The following is a 21,079-nucleotide window of genomic DNA, read 5'->3' as shown; positions in this document are numbered from 1 at the left end:
TGATAATCATAATTGAACTTGGTTTGAATGTGGCTCATGTGTAACCATTAAGTGCTTCATCTGTGTGATTGAACCCGTGTGTTGAAATTTCTGCACCCACTTTTTTTAAGCATTAGGTAGCAGATGCGCATTTTGGCCAGACTGATGATAAGATGCACACACACACGCACACACACATGCACCAGACTTTAATTACCATTCACTCCGCTGTGCTGCTGCCCAGATTCCGTTAAACTTGTTTTCACCGGCTGCATCTATCTTCTTCACAAATCAGTTCAGCGTTGACAGCGTTCAACCTCCTCTATGCAAAAAAAACACCCCCCCCCCAGAGTGCCGCTTGCTTTTCTCCCTGCAGTGCTCTCATAAATAATCATTTTTCAACACGCGGCCCAGCTTAACAACATAGCTCCTCTGATGCCGACCAATCAAAATTCTCAATATCAAGGCTGTCACCAACAGTGATGAGCGAGAAACTGATAGTAGGGATGACTGACAACCTATTGATTTAATTCTCGACAAGGGAGGATTAGCATGATTATGGTGGGTTGGAACACAGTTTTTGGTAACCTAGCAACAATAAATGTTCTGAAAATGAGCGTTGGGCACTTTGCGTGCCGTAAACTGTGTCTGTAGACCTTTCACACGCTCACAATTAAAACAAAATATTGGGAACTGGTTCTTGCACGGCACGCTGGGGCACCGGTTACCGCATCTGCCAGCTAATGGAAGTCGAACTGAAAAAACAAGGCGTAAAAATGTTGACAAGCACATGTCTTTGCTTTTATGATGTTCCAACTGGGGACTTGGATGTGAGGAACAATATCCTGATGGTTTTGATCTCAAAAACTGTGTGTTCCATCTCCCAAAATACAAATACCACATGCTGTTTCCAGAGTTGTGATGTGTTCAAAGTAAAAATTATTTAGCAGGGATCCTAGTAGGTTCCTTTGAGGGGAAAATTATCTTATTGACATCCTCCGACGAAGTAATTAAAAAGAATTAAATCTCTATGAGGTATTGAGAAGAACGTTTTGACTTTAACACCTCCTCTTTTTGCACTTGGTTCAAATTACATACATTTTTTTTTATCCATAAATAAAAAGTCATAAAAATGGGAGACTAAGGGGAAAAAAAACGAGATTTCTATAGGCTATACTTCTCTTCCTCAAGCACATTGTGTTGTGTTCAATATATGTTGTTTTCCCTGCCAGACGATTTTTAGTTCATTAAACGCTATAGTCTTTAAAACATGGTGTCTTTTGTCATTTGGATCCGACCCTGAAGACTGAGTGCATGGAAGGGCGTTTTGTCCATATAGCTAAACGACGCCATTCCTCTCTGACTGTTCTGACTGAAGTGGACAGATGGACTTTGCCTCGGTTGCATGCCAAATACTGATTGAGATCCATGATGCCACATTGGCTCGAAAGCAAAATAGCGGCGCAGCTCCATTATAAAATGTCATCTCCGCTACTTAGACTTGCCCCAAATGATTGCAGCTGATCAACACGACTTGTGTGACCTTCTTGCTTTAAGTATTAGAGACAGAGGAGAGAGAGGCCAACGTGCTGTCGGTATTCTGTCATTTTTCTAGTTACGAGTCAGATGTGTGGGGAGAAAGCACGAGATGCTTAAATAACCATGAAGTCATGTGCGAAAGCAAAATCTGCCCTGCAGTCGCCATCAGTTGCACTGTGTGTTAAGCAGAGGGAAAAAGACAACAATCATGTGCCGTGCCAAAGGTCAGGTCTGTTTTTTTTCTCACACATTTAAAGGTTAAAAACTCACAATGTACATGAAGGATTGCGTCTATCAAAAAAAACACAGAAATTAAATCATTGTTTAAGACTCAAATTAATTCGAACATTTGTTTTTAAATACGCACATAATACGTAGACTATGAACTAGGTCGTATTAAAATATGGAGGTATAGGATTAAACAGTTTTTCATCGTTTCAGTATTCCAGATTTTTTTTTTGGGGGGGCATGGCTAAAACTGATACAAAGACACAATTGGGGTCGGCATGAGTTGCCTCTCTCTCACGATATAAAAAACATAACCTTACATTCACAGTTGTGACGTGCAATTAACGAGCTAGCTTCTCTTTGAATATTTTGCTTGCGTGGCCGCCCCATTCTCACACGCTATTGTCGATCATGGGTGCGCATATCATGGTGAGAAAGGTTAAAGCACGAGAAGGGGAAAATAAGGGAAGAAAAAATAAAAGTCAAACTTGACAGCCAGCATGTGATGAGCCATTTGAGAGCCCCTTGTTGTTAGCAGTGACGTGTGTGCACGGCAAGATGAGCAGGCAAAAAAAAAAAAAAAAAAAAAAATGTCGGCCATGACAGCCAGCATGTGGATGACGGCTTCACGCTGGCGTGGCCGCTTTAAAGTACCTCGTTGTTGCCCCGCGTTGACCCGGTGGGAGATTTTGCAGCCACTGGAGGCTTATTTTTGTGACTCTGTTGGAGTGTAGGCATCAAAAAGATGTGAGACGAAGGAGTATTATTCCGACAGTAACATTCAGCAGACACGCTCACATTTGGAAATGAAGACAATGCCTTTATTTCTTTTATTTTTTTGGAAACATCATTTTGTATCTTGATTTTTCAATTTATTGTCATAAATGTAAATATTTTATGAAGACAATGGCTTGATTTCTTTTTAGAAGCATCATTTTATATATTAATTTTTCAATTTTTAGAAGACATTTATTGTCATAAATGTAAATATTTTATGCTGTCTTTACCATATTATTATTCATGCAGTATTTGACCTAGTATTTGAAGGTCGTGGTGAGCCTCACAGGTTGTGCTCTAGGTTCCAACCTATCACCCAATCCCCATTTAATCATCATCAAAGCACTCATCTTCTTCAAGAGCTCCTGTCCTCTACAGGAAGCAATCCTGACAGACGATAGTCACTTGACTCATTCCCCATCAGTCGCTGGTTTTCTCTCTTTTCAGTCGAATGACACACAAGCCCCCCCCCACACACACACCCCCAATAGCTACCACCCACTCCCCGACTTTCCACCTCTGTCAGGCTGCATCACTCTTTGAAGTTAATGAGTCAAAACCATCAACCGCTTCGCTTTTAATTAGAAAGCGGAGAGAATGATTACATTTTTAATTGAAACTGTCGTTTTCAATTAATATGTGACTTACTGGAGAAAGCCATCACGTCATCCCACACAAACACAAACGCACGCGTACACACAGACACACACATTTCTCTTTATTTATTTGCTTATCAGCCTCGCTGTGCAAGATCTTCCCCTCATATTACTTTTGGTGTCCCCCTCACCTCACCCTTCTCCCCTCTCCCTGTTAGTCTTCGTTTGCATGGAGTACATTTAGTTCATCTTATGTGTACGATTAACTCCATGGTTGTTCCTTATTTTTCCTTGCTTGCTGACTTTGAAGCCTTATCTCACATAGAAAGGTTTGCAAGTGCAAAAGCGTCCACACAATTCAATGGACGAGCAAATAGATTTAGAAGTTGAAAGTTGATGTACTACCAGGATTGTCAGTGTCTGCCAAATGTGCTGAACTGCCACGCAGTTCATTTTATGCTTTCTTCAGACCCAGGCAAATAAGTAAAGATTAAATTTCTCGATTGTTCAATTTTACACCGGTCGGGTAGGAAAGAACTCCAGAGACCCAATAAATAATTTGTATACAAGAAATAAAAAAGAACGTTTTGCATCGGTTCCCATTAGGATTTTCTCGCCTTCCAAAGTGAAGCTGTCAAAATGAATATTTTTATTTTACACACGCCGGAGCGTACTAATGCAGCAAAGGGCTGTAGCGCTGGTCATCCACATGTCTTCTGCTTATCTCGTTTCATTTCACATGAATTTGCCTGGCCTTTTCGCACCTGTCCTCAGTGGCCATCTCTCTCTCCTCTCGTCCTCCTCCAGCCTCGGAGTGGGTGACTGTGTCTTTTTACGGTCCATTTCCTGGTGAGGAGGCTCTTGTGTGCAGCCCGAGCCATTCTTTGCCCACACAATGCTGTGTTCTCATTAACTCTTATCAAAGTTCATCTTGCATCCAAATGCTGTGGGCTGCTCGCAATGACTGCGCTGAAAGGAGAAAATGAAAAAGACAAAGCGAGCAGTATGTCTAGAGAGAGCGAGAGACTCTCATGTGGATAAAAGACTGCGAAATAATGGCCTAATGGCCAATGAGGACAGAAGCAGGATAAATATCACTACCAAGTAAAATTAAACTCTCCTCGTATCTGAAATGACGTTCTTTTTTTCCTAGAAACCAATATTTGCCATTGTCCTTTTAGATTGAAAATATGTTTACATCTCAGCCAAACAAGTGAATAGAATTCATAATCAAAATCTCATCTTAGCAACACAAAAGCTCTTTTTTCATTTCTTTGGCTTTCAGTCAAAGAAAAAAAACGATGGTTGGCATCCAACCTGGTAAACATGAAAAAAGTTATCTCACTTGCTGCGAACAGAGGACATAAGTAGGTAGAGACATGAAGTGAGTGCTTAACGTTGTCCTTTCCCGATTTACTCTGCTGATGAGAAATGACCCTGTAATTCTCCCTGAGAGTGTCATTCGGCTCTCTTGGTAAACATGCACGCTTCTCTCCCTTCCTGCGTCATTACTCCCGCTGGAGTTGCTCATCGACATGTAAAGAGCAATAATTGGGGCGTGATTGCAGCCTTTTGTGACTACTATACAACATGACACTTAAATTTGTAAGGGCCCTATCAGCAGTAAAATCAGACCAGATGCCTGATGAGATATTTCATCATAAGTGATGTGTGTTGTGCTTTTGAATGTGATTGTACCCAGTGGCATCCGCTTTTTCCAGCATAGTCACCTTAAGTTGTGTCCAGCGTATGGTAATGATTGCCCTTGTTTCACTTGGCACATATTTCCCTGACAGCAGCAGTCTAAAATTGTCACAAAACTGTGTATTGGATAACAGATTTTGACATGCATATTGTGGCTATTGTGTGTTTGTGCAATGAAATGAAATGAAGGCAACATTAAGACAAAACCAGATGTCTGATGAATTCAATGGCATTACAAGTTCCTATGATTCTGAAACAACAGGCTTGACATCAGCTTGACATGCACCGTTCATGAAAATAGAGCTCATAGTGTTTATCTGCTTTTCACTATTTCTGTGTTCCTGGTTTTTCTTTTGGGGGCGCGGAGGCTAAAACAGTTTCAAAGTGACGTGGTCGTTCTCCTCTATTATATAACCAAGAACTTTAGAAAACAATTAGCTAAAGTGACAAGATGGATAGCCCAGCTTTAAGGTGTTCCAACAAATGTCGACAAATGTTAACCGATGGAATATGGAAGAAAATAAATAAATAAATGACAAAATAAATAAATAAATAAATAAATAAATAAATAAATAAAGGGTGCACGTAGCTCTAAGACAAACAGAAGAGTGATGGCGAAAGAAACATGGCTGCAGAATAAGTGAGGCATTCCAGAAGAGCATTTCCTCGTAAACATCAACAATGTGCAAGCTGCTTCTAAGTGGTGATGCTTAAAAACAAATGTGCATGCTTCTGTGAGCTCTTTCCTACTTCGTAACGCTTCACAGCGCAAATAGCATGATTCCTCCCTGACCCTTTAGGGGACCTGAAAGGAATTCATCCATGATGGATGGAGGAGGACAAAATTTATCCCCCAAGTCCAATCCAATGGAATTCTCAAATCAATAACTCACATGACTGTGTTTGTACTTACTTGGGCAAAAAAGCTTTGCGTCACACAATCTGTGAAGGCTATCTTTGTTTTGTATGTGGAAATGTCTTAAAAAGGATGAACAGTTTCTTTGCAACCAATAGTAGTGTGTTCCTAGTGGGGGTATTGCTTAATGTGTGTGTTTAGAGGCAGCCTGAGGTCTACAGGATGGCACTGTTCTGCTACTCCCACTTTAATTGGTTGCGAGCCCCTCGGCCTCGCCTGAATGGAGTCATTTAAGGACCTTTCACTCCCACAGAGGATTTTTGGGTGCACCACTGGAGAAATTGCATTCCTGTTTCTATACAATGGCCGGTCTGACTTGGACGGGGCCGGAGTATCATTGTCATTATCATGACAATGGAAGCTAATTCCACTGCCACTAGCGCCATCCTGAATCCATTTGCTTCACCATCTTATCAGAGGGCACCATGGAGAACCGCAGAAGGCCTGGACCAACCTTCACACACCCATTGACTACGTTTACATGCAGTCAATAACCCTTTCTAAAAACCCAATATTGGCAGTATTGGGGTTTTAAAAATGGATGTAAACGCTCACAGAAATCTGATTATGCCCTTAATCGAGTTTTTAAAATCCCAAGTGAGGTTATCTTTCTTTTAACCCGAAAACTTCCGTCTTTCAAACAGGATCGGGTTACCGCCTTCCAACTGCGCATGTTCCTGCTCTATCCGGAAGGAATCTTGGCCTCATCAGCATGCACCGCCCCACCACTCAGCTGAGTCACTATGAATAAGACAAAAAATCATCAAGGCTCAGTTGGCACTTTAGTTTGTGTGTCAAAATGTTCATTTTGCACCCCATATAAACACATTGATTATCAGTATTTTTAACAACTATCTACGTGACAAGCAGTGTGTCTCGTGTAAGAACAAACAAATAGAATAACAAATACAGAAGCCATCATTTATTTAAAAAATATGATTATAGAGTAATGATTTTGTTGTACAACATGCAATAGATAGGACCAAGGTGGGGTGAAACATTCCAGCGCCTCAAGCTGGCCATCAATCAGTGACAGCCAAATGTGATATTGACTCCATGGTGGGAGGTTTGAAGATTGGAAAATTGATATATTAAATAATTCAGTCAAGTTTCTAATGCAAGGTAATAATACATGGCCAGTACATAATGCCATGGAAACATAATTATCATTCCAAAGCACAGCATGTCGACTAAACTGAACTGCAGTGCTTGGTGGAAACATGGCTTTAAATGTCACTTGGCTTCTACGGCTCCAAGCTGTTTAAGGCCCATGACCTCATCACTATTTGGTTCACTTGCACCATTTCCCAGCAGCCCTGCAGGATGGTCAGAGCTCATTACTGCAGCCTTTATCCATCGCTTCCCACTGGCTGCTAAACCGTATACCCTCCGGTCGGATCTTCCACGGAGAGGGAGAGCTCAGACCGCTATTAAATGGTCAATGGCATGACCTTACATTTAAAGTGACATTGTGAAGTGACAGGCCTTGATGACATTCAGCTCTCATCCTTTGTGACTTCTTGTCAGTGTTCCACATAAAACAGTGCTCATCTGATATGTTGTCGTACGTTCTCAAGGATATCCCGGCCACATTGCCTGATGTAGCTGAGGTCACGGTCAAAGGTCATCAGTTATAAATCCAATTTCTTTAAATGGGGGGAAGAAAACCCTCATGGGTTGCATTGAGAATAACACAAAGCGGACACGTAAACAATTGTTGACATATATAATGTATTTGTATAGTGACCAAGAAATTAAAGACGACAACAACAAATGAATTAGGCAAACAGCCTTCTCCTAGGCATGCGTAAGTTTTCTTCCTAATAAGAACAAAAAAATACGAAGGAGAGTTGGATGTTATTGCAATATTGAGACTTTATTATATTTTCCTCTAGGTAAGCACTAATAAATGAAAAATGCTGATACTACGACAGATACTTTACAGTAGCAACACGTATCTTTAATTCTTCTTCTTTTCTTATCCACTTACATTTACATAATGCTCCGTCTTGTTCAGACTGAGACGCAGCGTGTCTTGGCTCGCAGGCTACATTTAAGTGAAACGTGTGGTAAGACTAAAGAGAAGCAGGCGCTTGGATTTTAAAATGTCATCAACGACTCGTTTAATATTCGAGTGAAAAATATGCCATGTTCAAGAGCATTTTTTTATTTTTTTACATTTGTTTAAAATTGAACAGAAATTTAACACGAGACAAAATCGAGCTTCTCTCTTTTCTCCGAATCTGATCTTTTACGTAACAACGCACCAGAGGGCCATTAAAAGCAGGCTGCTTTAAGACCTGCCAATAGCAAGTGTACACACTTGGAATGGCACACTTAAGTGGACAAAACCAAACATCTGCCACCACCTCAGCTGTAGCGGTCATGTATAAGTGGTAGGTGTGTGCGCTTTTGTGAGGCTGATGTGTATTGATTCTCCCGAGGCTGTTGATGGCAAGCAATGAGTGCGCCATTGATTTAGACAGAGTGCCATGTTTAAATGAGTTGCTAGGACCCCACAGAGATCTGACTGCTGTAAGTACATCGTTGATAGACAGAGTTAACGGTTTTTGTTTGTTTTTTTTGTTTTTTTCCCCAAAACCTTCTCGCACGGGTCGTTATTTGTGACAGGGGCTATGAAAGCAGGCGTGGAGGAAAGCAATAAGCCAATTGTGTATGTCAAAACAAAGTAAATGGGCTGTTTTGCAGCTAAACAAATCCCTAATACTCAAATAGTTGTTGGGTTGTTAGTCTAAAATTGGCATGTTGTTGCATTACATTTATCAGTAAGTAAATAAAATGGATTACAGAGCTTGTTTCACACTCTGTAGCCAACAAGTGCTATACAACGCTGATACAAAACGCAAGTCGTAAAAAAATACAAAGTATAATGACAAATACCTGAAACTGTTGTCTGTGCTGAAAAGAATCACATTGACAAAAAGCTCATCGGACTGAAAGATGGCGTGGTTCTCCCCTTTTCTCCCCCTTTGCTCGTTCGCCGTCTCTCCTTTTACCATGGCAAGTTTGTTAATTGTGTGTCGTAAAACCACTGAAGCAGAAAAAAAAGCAATCGAGATCTTACTGTATATAGCCGGAGAGTGGCGACTCAGACCAGACGCCAAAGCCAATTGAGTACTATGTATTTTAGTTGTCAGTCTTTGCACATTTTCATCAATTATCTTCAAACGTGTGTAAAACTATAAGTGATTGGTTACCAGCCATTTCATGGATTCAGTAAAGTATAAAAGCTCTTTTGGGTATTGTATGATGCTTTCTGACACATTCCAACCGCAGGGCTTATATGTCAACTAATTGCTTTCATAACCGATCTCAATAAATGTTCATCTACAACACATAAAATTGGACTTGAGTCCACACATGCATTGCATCTGAGCAAGCCATTAGAGCGCCTCTTCAATTCTGCATTAAATAAAAATAGTCAGAGTACTTAATCACCACTCAGAACTGTAGCGACAGAAGAAATTGCATAGCTCCTAGGTATGCATGGCAACCTCATAAATTGTCATACCAAGAGAGATTATTTGTCTTGGAGTAGTTTTTGTTCAGTTTTGCTGAGAAAACATAAAAAGAAAACCAACAACACAAGACTGACGCTTGAGATTTGAACATCAGCATGAATGGGGTTTCATTTATCATTCATCTGACAAGAAGACTGCTTCAATCAACAGTCACAAAAGTTTAAGCTGGCATATGTGTCTATTTAATGTTTTACAGTACTGGTCCTGGTGAGTGAAGTGCAACACATTTTCCCAAATTATTGGAAAGGAGAGTAAGGGACAGGACATACTTGACATGGAAGTTTTAACTACATGATAAATAGTGGATGGGCTGACAATCTGGTGTCTGTCGACGTCTTGCCCAAGGATAACATTCTTCAAGAAATGAACTCATATCTCTCTATGAGTCCAAACTTCAATACGTCTGGGACTCTGTCAACCGTCTGCTCATTAGACAGAAGCTTTGTCGTGTCCTTACAGACTGAGCGGCTGCCAGTCCAAGAGCGCAGCCTTAGGGTGTAACATTGTGCTTTGAAAGGCATTAGAAAGTATGCCATTCTCACTGGCCGTAGTCTCTTTCTAATCTTCTGCTTACCAGGCAATGCGCCTCTCACCCTTGCATGCCATTTTTGGGCCAAAGGCAACGGTGCTAAAAACACAGGATCTCTCCCGTGTCCTAGTGAAATGAGTCTTTTAGGGGCTTATATGTCAAACCCGTAGAGCAGAACCTGTTCCGTTTTATCGCTGCTGCATCTATCACATGTGCTACATCCACAAAGTCTGGTGATTAAAGGCCAAATAGAATCGGGAAACAAAACCGGGATGGAGAAACCGAGAAGCTTTGCATTTCAAAGTCAAAAGGGGTCGCCTTGTTGTTGTTCTCTGAGTGAGGTGAAATACCAGGATGGCTTGAGCCTTCTGATTGTTTATCGGGGCAACAAACCCCCTTTTGTTCTGGTCATGTGCACCTGTAAGAGAGCAGAATCAAGGTTACATGATGAAATACAGTGGATAAGTCTACACACTTCTGTTCAAATGCAACTTTTTGTGATATAAAACAAAGTTTGATTAAGATAGGTCACGCTAAATCTTTTTCTATCATTGTGACAGACTGTATTAACTGCACGATTCTTCTAATACATGCTGAAATAAATTATTTTCCAAAGGGGAAATACAAATAACTATGTGGTTGCAGCGATGTGGTAATGTGTTTGCAGAGCTGTGCATATTTCTTACAACTGTGACGTGGGAGTGTGTTGAGAACTAATTTATCCTATTCAAAGTCATGTTGAAAATGAGAGCAAAGTGCCTGTGACTAACTGTAAATAAATTGAAGAATTTTTTTTTTGCTTACTAGCAGAAATCTGAAGGGTCTGCTGTTTACAAACTGCGACAAATAAACTGACTTAGCCCTCAGTTCCACTTGAAGAGAAAAAAAAAATCCAAAGCAAAATGCTGCCACCACAAAGGTGAAGGGAATTGTGAAGAGAAGTCAATGCTTGCATAAAATCTTCTGAGTTCTGCTAGTAAGCAAAGACGATTTCTTGCGTTCAATCAGAGAGGAATGCACACAGTTGTGCAACCCCATCATGTCAGATATTTATTTTGCTTCTCTCAAAAACATTCTTTTTAATTCATTCAGGTCATAGGCCACGATAACGTTGGCAAAGGTTTCAAATATTTTATCTTGTTCTCATTTGTTGATGTCATAAACTCTTTGCATTTGAACAGAGGTAACTTGACATCTTATAATTATAAATGACGGTGGGTCAGCTCGTCTCATCCTTTCAGAGTCCACCCACCATCGTCTCACTTGACCCTTGACGCTCTGCGAGGTGTAATCTTCTGGCAAGATGAGCGAAAAAAGGGAAAATGTAAAACATTATACTTTTTCTGTCCCACTAGCATCTGAGGGTGGACTGGGAGGACTATGTGGCACTCTTATCATTTGATGCTGGATAAAATAATTGATAATAATAATAATAAATGAACAATCCAGTGTAAATCGACTCAGTATCAACTGAAATGACCTGAAAGGCAAACCGATTCAAAACATGTTGGTATTACAAGCTAAATTAGAAAATCTTGTTTGGTAATCCTATTCCACGCCAGTCTTTTACAGTAGGTGCCGTTAATGAGCTTTACAATGTGGGTGTCAAGTGTTCGCTAATAAATTATACATTCCATATTTGTTTCATTTCTAAAGACGTGACTTGGGCCTTTGAGAACGCTGCAGCGGTTTACATCTACTAAATTAAAGGTCATATTGTTCTTTTGCTGATTAAAACGGAATGAAAGAAAACTTCTACTAACAGCACACAAGTGATTTTCTTTGCCCACATAATCCTTTCAGAGGTCAAAGCGAATTTGGGAGTCAGGCAGGCAGCCAGCAGGGAGACACCTTGGGCGTGCTGCCATTCGACAGCATGGCAGAGCCTTCAAAAGTACACAAACGCTCTTTGTGTTGCTGAGGTGAATACGCTTGACTACACCTTTCAAGGGTCCTTGAATGGTTTTCACCTAGAGCTATCCATTGAAAAGTGTATCAAAAATAAATGTAAAGCAAATACAATGTTATTGTGTGCAGAAAAGTAGTAGTTTGGATTTTAAATGCAGCGTATTGATTCTTTTCTATTTTTTTTTCGGTAATGCAAGCCATCATTCAATCAATTTGCTTTGAATTGAATGCAGGAACGCGAAAAAAACGAGAACTATGTGCTGGCAATGAACTAAAATCAACTCACGACAAGCAGTCATTTGGCGGAGCTTCATGCTGTTGATTGCCATTCCAAATTGGAATTTAGGTTCAAACCAAACAAAACAACTATGCAACTTTGCCTTGGAATTTTCCTCTAACTTAATGCTAGCAATTGCCAAATGCAAAACATCCTTTAAGTTGTACATGAATGAACACAACACATGTAGATCTATTATAACACTTTGTTGAAAAATTATGTTCCTATTATTTTCCACTAGCTCAATGCTAGCAATTACCAAATGCAAAACATCCTTTAAAGTTGTGCATGATTGATCACAACACATGTAGACCTATTTTAATACTTTGAAAAAAAATGCTGAAAAATTATGTTCTCATTATTTTTAGGGGCCGCAATGAGATGTTCAATTTTGTCCAACATCCCTTTTGTGTATAATTAGCAGAATTCCCTTCACTGATAGAAGATACTATCGTCTCTAAATCATGTAATTATAAAGCATGGTAAATATTACCTGTGGGGTTGAAGCATTTAACTAAAACGAATGAGAAATGTTTATTCTTTGTTTAGCATCTCTGAGGTCTCATCAACGACTGTTCAACTTTTCCATTAAATAAGCAATTTGACTAATAAAGTGTTTTTTGCCCTCAAGCACTGAAGATACGCTTTTTTCCCTCGCCCACTCTACTTCATAATGAAGCTTTGGAGCTTTGGGAAGTGGGGAAGAGATTAATAAGATAAAATCTCTCAACACCCGACGTGATTTGCATATCAAAGCTGATATAGTGAACTTGAGTGCCCGTCTTTTCGAGTGATGGTATGACCTCAGCGTGCTTCTCAAAGACAACACAAACAGGGGCATTAAGTAAGAAGGAGGAGACTGTTTACTACGGAAAATGATGGCAGTTTAGGTCAATCGAAAAGCAAAAGACTGCATTAAAATGTTTCCAGCGCAATGGCGCACCATAATGTCTACTTGTTGTTGTGCGGATGTAAAAAACATATTCACCAACACGACGCAAAGCCTTGAGCTTTTTAATGTTTATCAGTAAAGCTCTTTAATATGCTTCTTCAGCCGGGCAAGGCATCCTCTGAGGCTTTTCAAAGAGAAATTACCTGCAATAGCCCCGTTGTGCGCGCTGAATGGTTATCCACGTCCTCTTTTTCTCATTACTGCCTTATCAGTTGAGAACAGTTCTCTCAGTCGAAGAAAGGCTCTCAGTCTCTATGGGTGGCTTTGAGGATGTAATCTATGACTAAGTGACAGTTGGCCCGGCCACAAAAATTTCATATTAAGCCTAGACGATAAACATAGCTTTGCAAATTTCCTAATCCATTGTTAACTCTTAGCCGCAATCACTTGCAGGCTGGACAGTTGCGCAGATAGTGAGGCGTAGCAATAGATGACATGAGATAATAGATGAGATTTATCTCCACTGTTGAGAGCCAAGGAGGATTAGAAAAATCACAGATAAAATTAACAGTGCTACTTTGCATCATGCAGCACCTTAATGAGACTGGCAACGACATTCGTGAGTGAAAAGCTACTTAACGCTCAAATGAGCTCACATTAGTGTCCACACAATTCTAAAGATGTCTTTTTACAAATGTGCAGTGTGGCCACACAACACAAGTGTCAAGGTGGGGAAAAAGGACTCAGACACTTTACGTCAGCATATTTCCCAGAAACGTTTTAAGCTCCTCTTTCACAGCGCAATTCCTACTCTGTTTACCTTCGACAACTTGAAAGATTTTGTGATCTGTGCAGTGACAGGCTGGGGTGTGCAGAGGGTTGGGCCAATGGGGTGCAGGGTTGTAAACTGGAGTTAGGGTTTCAAATTAGGCTTTCAACTCGGGTTAGGGTTTCAAAGTAGCGTTTCAAGATTGGGGTTAGGGTTTCAAAGGCGGATATCAAAGGAGTGTTTATAAACTCGGTTTGGTGTTTTAAACGGGGGCTAGGGTTTCAAAGTATGGTTTGAAACTAAGTTTAGTTTTGATAGAGTAGTGTTTTAAACTTAGCTAGGGTTTTTAAAGTAGGTTTAGTTTTGCAAAGTGTGGTTTTACTCACGGGTTTAGGTTTCAATGACGGGTTTTAAACTAGGGTTCGGTTTTAAACTAGGGTTTATGTTTAAAAATAAGGTTTTTAACCAAGGCTTTCACCAAGCCAATCTAGTATTAGGGCAGCAAGCTAACAACCATTAGCAAACTTGCCGTCAAAATTGTAGAGTTGGATAAAAGTAGAGCTGAATCATCCCAGAACATTTATATGCATGAAGAAAAAGTCGAGAGACAAATAGTTTGTCCATTTCTAAAACACTGCAATGATATGGCCTTATTTCATTGTGTGACCCTCACAAGACTCCATGCACGCTTAATTGATTTCAGCTTCATTCTAACTATCCACCCTATCGCTTTGCCTGCAGCAGAGCAGAGCAAACTGAGCAAAGGGTTGCACTAACATCATTTCACACTCATGAAACTGGCCTGACAGTCCCATTGAGAGCAAATAGAGATGAGAGAAAATTAATTTCTCTATCCACATTTTTATTCCGACTACCAGCGCAAGCCTTTTGCTGCCAATGGAAAGCAGTTGCAAAAGCAAAAATTCTCATACAGCTTTTGTACCGGGTTTAATTGGATTGTGCTGGTCTACTTAAGTCTCTGTACGTTCTTAATGCAGTTTTAACAGCATGATGAAACTCTCGCCAATCTTTATAGTCTATCATTTATTGCTCACTTTTATACATTATTATTATTATTCATTATTATTCTCATCAAAACTATATAGCTTTTTAATTATATAGGCAAAAACATTTAGAATTAAAAAGGAAAACCAAAACATTGTTGATGACAGAATTTTTTATTGCAGGACAATAGTGTGTATATTATGCTCCTTTACTCCTGAGACCTGCAATGTAGATGCTTTTCAATGTTACTGCCACTGTCTTTGCTATGGCAACTCAATGTGGCAGTACTTGTACATGTAAAGTAGGTCTTTATATAACCTATGTCACATACATTATAAAGTAAAACTTAACTGTTGCAATTAAACTGGGAATCAAGTCAAAGAAAATAATACGTTATGTGTGGCCCCAGTGCCCGATGAGTCTTAGCACGGTTCTGATTAGCATTCACATTTATCTAACCGCATCTTATTCTACCTCTTTTGTAAATAAGTAATTGTTCTCATTTGACATGCTCGGTTGAATAAAGGTTAAATTAAAGCATTAAGAAACCTGCTCTTTTGGTATTGAAACTGATTAGTTATCAAAACCTCTCTTCCCCACAGGTTCAGTTGAGGGTTAGGAATGATTGTTTAAAAATACAGTAATGTTTCTTTATATTATTATTATTATTACTACTATTAAATATTACTTAAAATAAGACCACACTTAAAAAAGATTAATACTAGCTGCAATTATTAATGAGTATTAGATTCGTAGTCACTGAAATTAATCAATTCATGTAATTCTATTCTGGATGGCTCTGCCCGAATAAGACAGACAAATGTAATTGGCTGAAGCAGATCCTGATATGGATACTAAAAAGTGCCAAATGCGGTTGTGACTGTGTTATTAAAGAACCCAGTGTGGGATGCATGAGTCATGATGTGCAAATTGTGCCAATGAGCCGTTTCAGTGTCTGTCATCACCTGTAACGTCACACCGTACTGACACGCTGACCTATTATTTTTGTTCTTCTTGACTCAGGGGCTTTCTGACTTTTGGCTGAGTCAGAAGACACAACCTCCCACTGAGGTCTTTTGTCAGGTAAAACCCAACCAAAAAGAACCTTTGTGAGCCACCAAGAGGCAAGTTGTTTTCATCCGGCTGTAAATTTCACTGATGTGAGATGCATACAATGTTATACATGACACGGTTTGCGCTCTACTGCAAAGATATGTATTATGTACAGTGTATGTATGTAATGGACTGTTATTTCAGCATCGTCAACTGTTTGCCTGGTGTTAACAACTCATCACCATAAAAATTTATATATTTCAAAAGTATTAGTTGTTCCGTGTTTGCATGACACACGGTGTGGTTAAAGAATACATACGTACCATCTAGAACCAACACTCCTGTTCATAAAAAAAAAAAAAAAAAGACTGTATAAAAACCAAAACTACGCTGGGCAAGTACATGCCAAATTGTTTGTTAAGTGGAAGGGAGCATATCCGTGTTCTGATTGGCTCCTGGCTCTTGAAGCCAACATTCCACTGTGACTTCCCCACTGGCCAAGTGTGGTCTCTCACTCACCTGGAGGTGTCCACTGTGTTGGGCTGCCCACTCCAAGTTCACACTGCCTCAGGCATCACAGGTCTGATCACAGGCTCCACGTTGGACTAATTACAGCGGAAACATGTTTGTATCACTCACTACTATCATCACTCTTCTTGGCTTCTGTTCTCTGCATCCCACCTCTGGCCAGGTAAGCGAACCAAATTTGGAAGATTTTAGGGGGTCTAATTCATATTGTGCTTGGAAAACATGTGCCTGGCATCACAAACTAAAGCAAACTTTATATGAGTCTTTGCGCATCAGCACCAGATTGAATTCCGCATATCGGTGTCTAATACATTTGGCTGTCAAAGCCTCTTATTCAAACGTTTACTCATGAATTACCGCATTGTTTATTTTTCTGAACAGTTTGTGTCCACAAGGAAGTACAGAGTACAATTGAGAGAATGATAGTACAGTTTGATTGTTCGGAATACTATTCATTCATACAGATGAAGGACATACAAATATGAGTGGAACGGAGACTGTACAACACTTTTGCGGCGCATACCTGCATGCCTCCTACGCGCTGTGCTAACGTCAACCATACATGTGAAATGTGGTAGAAAGAGGCCTTTGACAAATACACTATAAACACCAGCCAAGCCCCTAATGATTGAAGCCTCTCCAAACCTCACTGCTGTCCAGATCAGAAATATTTCCAACAAATATTGACTCTTCTTACGTAACTGTTGCTGGAAAAGACATTTTTGGTTGGCTGAAAAAATGCATGAGGTGGAAGGGCAAGGGGGAAATTGTGCCGTTGAATGAGGAGGCCAAGAGGCGAGATCCGCATATTTCAATAAAGTAAAAGTACCTTTGTAGTATCTTGGACTGGCTTGTCAGTTTTGATCGACACTGTCAGTGAGGAATTTTATTTCACAGTGCTGTCGAAATGCATTGCACTAAGAGTCGCTATCTGAGGTAACTAAATTATTAACATCTTGCAGCCGTTTTAAAAAAGTACAACCCAAAAGCTTCACATATACTCCATATAATAAAAATAAATAAGTAAGAGTGTCCCTCAAATGTGAGCATTACAATCTGATCGACTAAAATCCCAATTAGTTGACAGCAAATTGCTTTTCTTGTCGAATAAATAACAGGTAACACTTGTTGCAAAAACCGCAGGCTGCGTGAAAAGGAACTTGGCATTAAAAATTGCCAATCAAGTCCGTAATAATTAAATAAATAATCAGGCAATAAGAACTCGCCCATTAGTGATGTCTTTTTAAAATACATGTATTCGTCACGACTTCAGTGAGACTGATAATTCTCGAAGGAATTTCGACTTACTACTTTAGCGAGCCTGTAAACACTTGATATGAAAGGCATGGGTCAATGATTGAAATCTTTCAAGCAAAGTACACAAAGCAACACAACATTCTGGTTTTCTTCCTCCCCTTTATGGTGATTTCAAGTAGCGCTTTATACAAGCAGCGATTTCTCCCTGGGATGACTGAGCCATTTGTATGGCGTCTGCTGTTTTTTTTTCCTCATTATGGAATTGTACACGAGCAGGTCAGCAGCCCAGCTTGTCGTTTCCGTGGTGATGGTTTTGCACATTGTTCAAAAATGTCTTTTGCACGATCAGTCGCTGTGATCTTTTCATCATAAAATTTGGAGGGACGACTGGAAGCGCAAAACCGAGTGATGGAATTGGAAGTTGTTTTTGCAGTGTTGAAAGTAGCTTTGTCATACTATGGGGCATAACTCCATTTTGTGAATGCCTCCATTCCGAATCTCCAAAACGGCATTGCTGAATAGATGATATGTCACGATAACTTTTCAACTATTTTTCAGACACAATATTTAAAGGCACAAAAAAAAAGCCAATGCATCTCAGATTTGACAAATGCTACTTAATTTTCACAGTTCTTGCACATGCTTCTCTATAGCGTCATTTGTATAGGTTCTGCTGAGTCTTCTCATTCCCCCTTGGCATGACACAGTTACATAAGTTTTTCTCTCCATCAACCCACCCCGACCACACCACATCTGACAAGTAAACCTGGAACATTCCGTTTCTGACTTACAGTACATAATTGTGAAAGTAGACATTCCATCATGTAAACACTTCCATTGGGCAAACATACTTTGATCCAAGTATGTTGACTTCAATATCAAACAACACAAGTCTGTACTCGCATGACGTTCAACAGACTCACATTTGCGACAGAGTTGATTTGGCGCTTTCACTCCCAACATTGACACTGCATTTTTTCTCGGACCCACTGCCTCTTAAGTCATCATTGGGCAATGTCCTGTGATATTTACTTGAATATTGTATACTGTACATACTTGTATATTTTTTTAGTTACAATGATTTACTGGTACTGGGATCTGCTTCAAGTAAAATTTTGTGATCTGACTGCTAACAACCAATAATGGTCTTCTTGGATTCTAGGACTGTGCCAGCAGAATGGAAATTCAAGGATCCCTGAAACAGATCCAGAAACTTCTCTCAGCTCATGAAGCCTCTTACGTTCAGAGCCTACGCAACCTGAAGAAGAAAATAAACCTACTACAGAGTAGCACAGGGAAGCACTCTACGAGAACCGTAAACAGTAAGTCCTAAACAGGGAAAAAACAATGTTAAATAAATACTACTGTACTAATTGAATACAACAATCTGAATATTCATGTTCCGTTTGATTATTTCCACAAGGTACCTGCCCCAAACTGGATGTGCCTTACAATGGGAGGAAACTGGGTAAATCACACAGCGTGGGCCATGAGGTTCATTTTTTGTGCGACCCTGGCTATGAACTTGTGGGAACAGAGAGCAGAATTTGTCAGGAAAGTCTGAGCTGGAGCGGCCAGCAGCCAATATGCAAAGGTGAATGCGAGCAACATTATCAGACCTGGGTGAAATCAACCTTGAAATATTCTGCTGTTATTTTCTTCACACCAACCACTTTTATCTTGGCTTGTCTTCATTCAGAAGTCAACGAGTGTGCGTCCATCCCGTGCCAGAATGGTGGAACGTGTTTGGATGATGTTAACCAGTTTTCATGCGTCTGTCCTAAAGGCTGGGCTGGAGAAACTTGCCAAAGCCCCGTGCCAACATGTATGTATCATATACTGATGTGAAACTTAGGGAGATGGCCATGGAACAGATGTACTATCTTTTTTTCTTACATTATTCAGTGATATAAAGAATAAAAATCTATGATGTATGGCAGTTTGGCACTACTGCAATATCCAATATTAATGGTGGTTGTTTTCACCAAACATACCCTTTGGAACCATGGTGAACCATAAAATCGGGCCAATGAAACCAATGTTGAACCTTTTGCTCTTTTTTTTATTATTTTTTTTTATTACAGTGATAGATATATCACAAGAACCTGATATTTGATCAGGGGTGTGTAGACTTTTCATATGCACCGGATACACAGTACTGTTTATCCAATTCTTGTGATGTGTATCGCACCTAATGAAGTATCTGTTGAAAGTCTACCACAGATTTATGTAAATCCAAAGACAACACTTTTTTTTAGTCTGGCATGCCCTAGGTACTAAAGAAGATTACTCTGCTCAATGGTTTGGTTTGCCAATACAAGCCAATTCTAGGATTTATTTAATTTAAGCCTGAAGTCCTGGACAGTTTCTGGGTGAGTGGCTGACGAACAGCTAGGGAATACAAAGAGACCTTTTTTCTGTAACCTAGTTTATTTCGTTGTTGTTTTTGTTTCTCCATCAATTTTAAGGTGCAATCAGATAGTGGGTAGTGAGCACTCTGAGTTTCTTGCGTGGGCTTTTCTGTTCCCTGTGGCTAGTAGGCTTATGCGCTGGCGCTGTATGGTGCAAACCAGAAAAAAAAAAAAATTCAAGTTTGTTTGCAGTTCTCCTGCATATTCAAACATCTTGTGCTCCAATGTCATTTAATATTTAAATAAATAAACTGATCACACACAACATCATTAAAAATGCTACCTCTGGCTCACTTGCACAATCACGGCCGGACTGTACAAAATAAAAACTCGACTAATTTAAAAAAAACTCCAGCTTCCAATGACTTTTTCTGACTTCCTCCACAGTCTTTGGCACCATTACAAACACTTCCGCTGCCACATCCCCAACCTCTGCTGCCTCTGCTACACTGGCATCCGACACGGCTGGCTCCTTTGTGCGTCCATCACGCTGCAGCACTGTGCAGGGGACCACCCACTGCTCTTGTGAGCCAGGATACACCATCTCCGGCAGAGACAGCACCACTTGCACCGGTATGACTAATAAGCGGTGTCGAAACGAAACCCTCGAGCGACCCGGTTTCACATTGAGTGTATGTGTTGTGCATTACAGATATCGATGAATGTGAGCTGTTTCATAATGGACAGGCTGGGAGACTGTGTTTACACACATGTGTTAACACCGCTGGGGGTTATCGCTGCACCTGTCCCGCTGGATACAATGTGACCCGCGATGGACGCAGCTGTAAAGGTGCATCTTTATCTTTTCCAAATTGTATAAGCACCATATGGAGCAAAGGTGTGCACTTTGCATCTTCAGGGCCTGAATGGTCTGGTTATTCAATCTATTGGGCCAGTGGGCGGCACCACTGACTTGAGAACTAGTTTTGGTCAGCGTGAACTTTGAAGAAGTCAAACTGAGTAAGAGGGAAAAGAAATAAGTCTGAGACTTCTGCACTGTTAATCTAACTCTGTTTAGTGAGTTAAAATATGTACTCTCGCCCGGTGTTGAACAGTATTGATTTAACGCTGGAGAGTTTGCACTTATGGAAACTCTGAAAAAGTCTACAAATCAACTCTGTGGAAGTTAATTCAACAATGGACTATTTGTTGGATACGGTAAGTCCCCA

At 40.1% G+C, this 21,079-nt stretch overlaps 1 protein-coding gene across 4 annotated transcripts in view; it reads left to right on the top strand.

Moving 5' to 3' along the window:
* Nucleotides 1-21,079, top strand: part of LOC125967168 (fibulin-7) — a 63,052-nt gene that overhangs the window by 40,308 nt on the left and 1,665 nt on the right. Inside the window, exons 4-9 of one of the 4 annotated variants that reach the window (XM_049717947.1) lie at nt 15,685-15,744; nt 18,662-18,821; nt 18,923-19,093; nt 19,199-19,324; nt 20,298-20,483; nt 20,563-20,700. In XM_049717947.1, coding sequence (XP_049573904.1) covers nt 18,677-18,821; nt 18,923-19,093; nt 19,199-19,324; nt 20,298-20,483; nt 20,563-20,700 — 766 coding nt within the window. In that variant the 5' untranslated portion in view covers nt 15,685-15,744; nt 18,662-18,676. Of the gene's footprint in view, nt 1-14,848; nt 15,745-15,771; nt 16,406-18,661; nt 18,822-18,922; nt 19,094-19,198; nt 19,325-20,297; nt 20,484-20,562; nt 20,701-21,079 lie in introns of those variants that run through there. The other 3 variants (XM_049717949.2, XM_049717946.2, XM_049717948.1) reach the window with 3 other exon arrangements.

This window comes from Syngnathus scovelli, chromosome 4 (genome assembly GCF_024217435.2).
Source record: "Syngnathus scovelli strain Florida chromosome 4, RoL_Ssco_1.2, whole genome shotgun sequence".
NCBI classification, from domain to species: Eukaryota; Metazoa; Chordata; class Actinopteri; order Syngnathiformes; family Syngnathidae; genus Syngnathus; species Syngnathus scovelli.
Note: the sequence above shows the minus strand (reverse complement) of the source record. Positions and strands in the feature narration are given on the sequence as shown.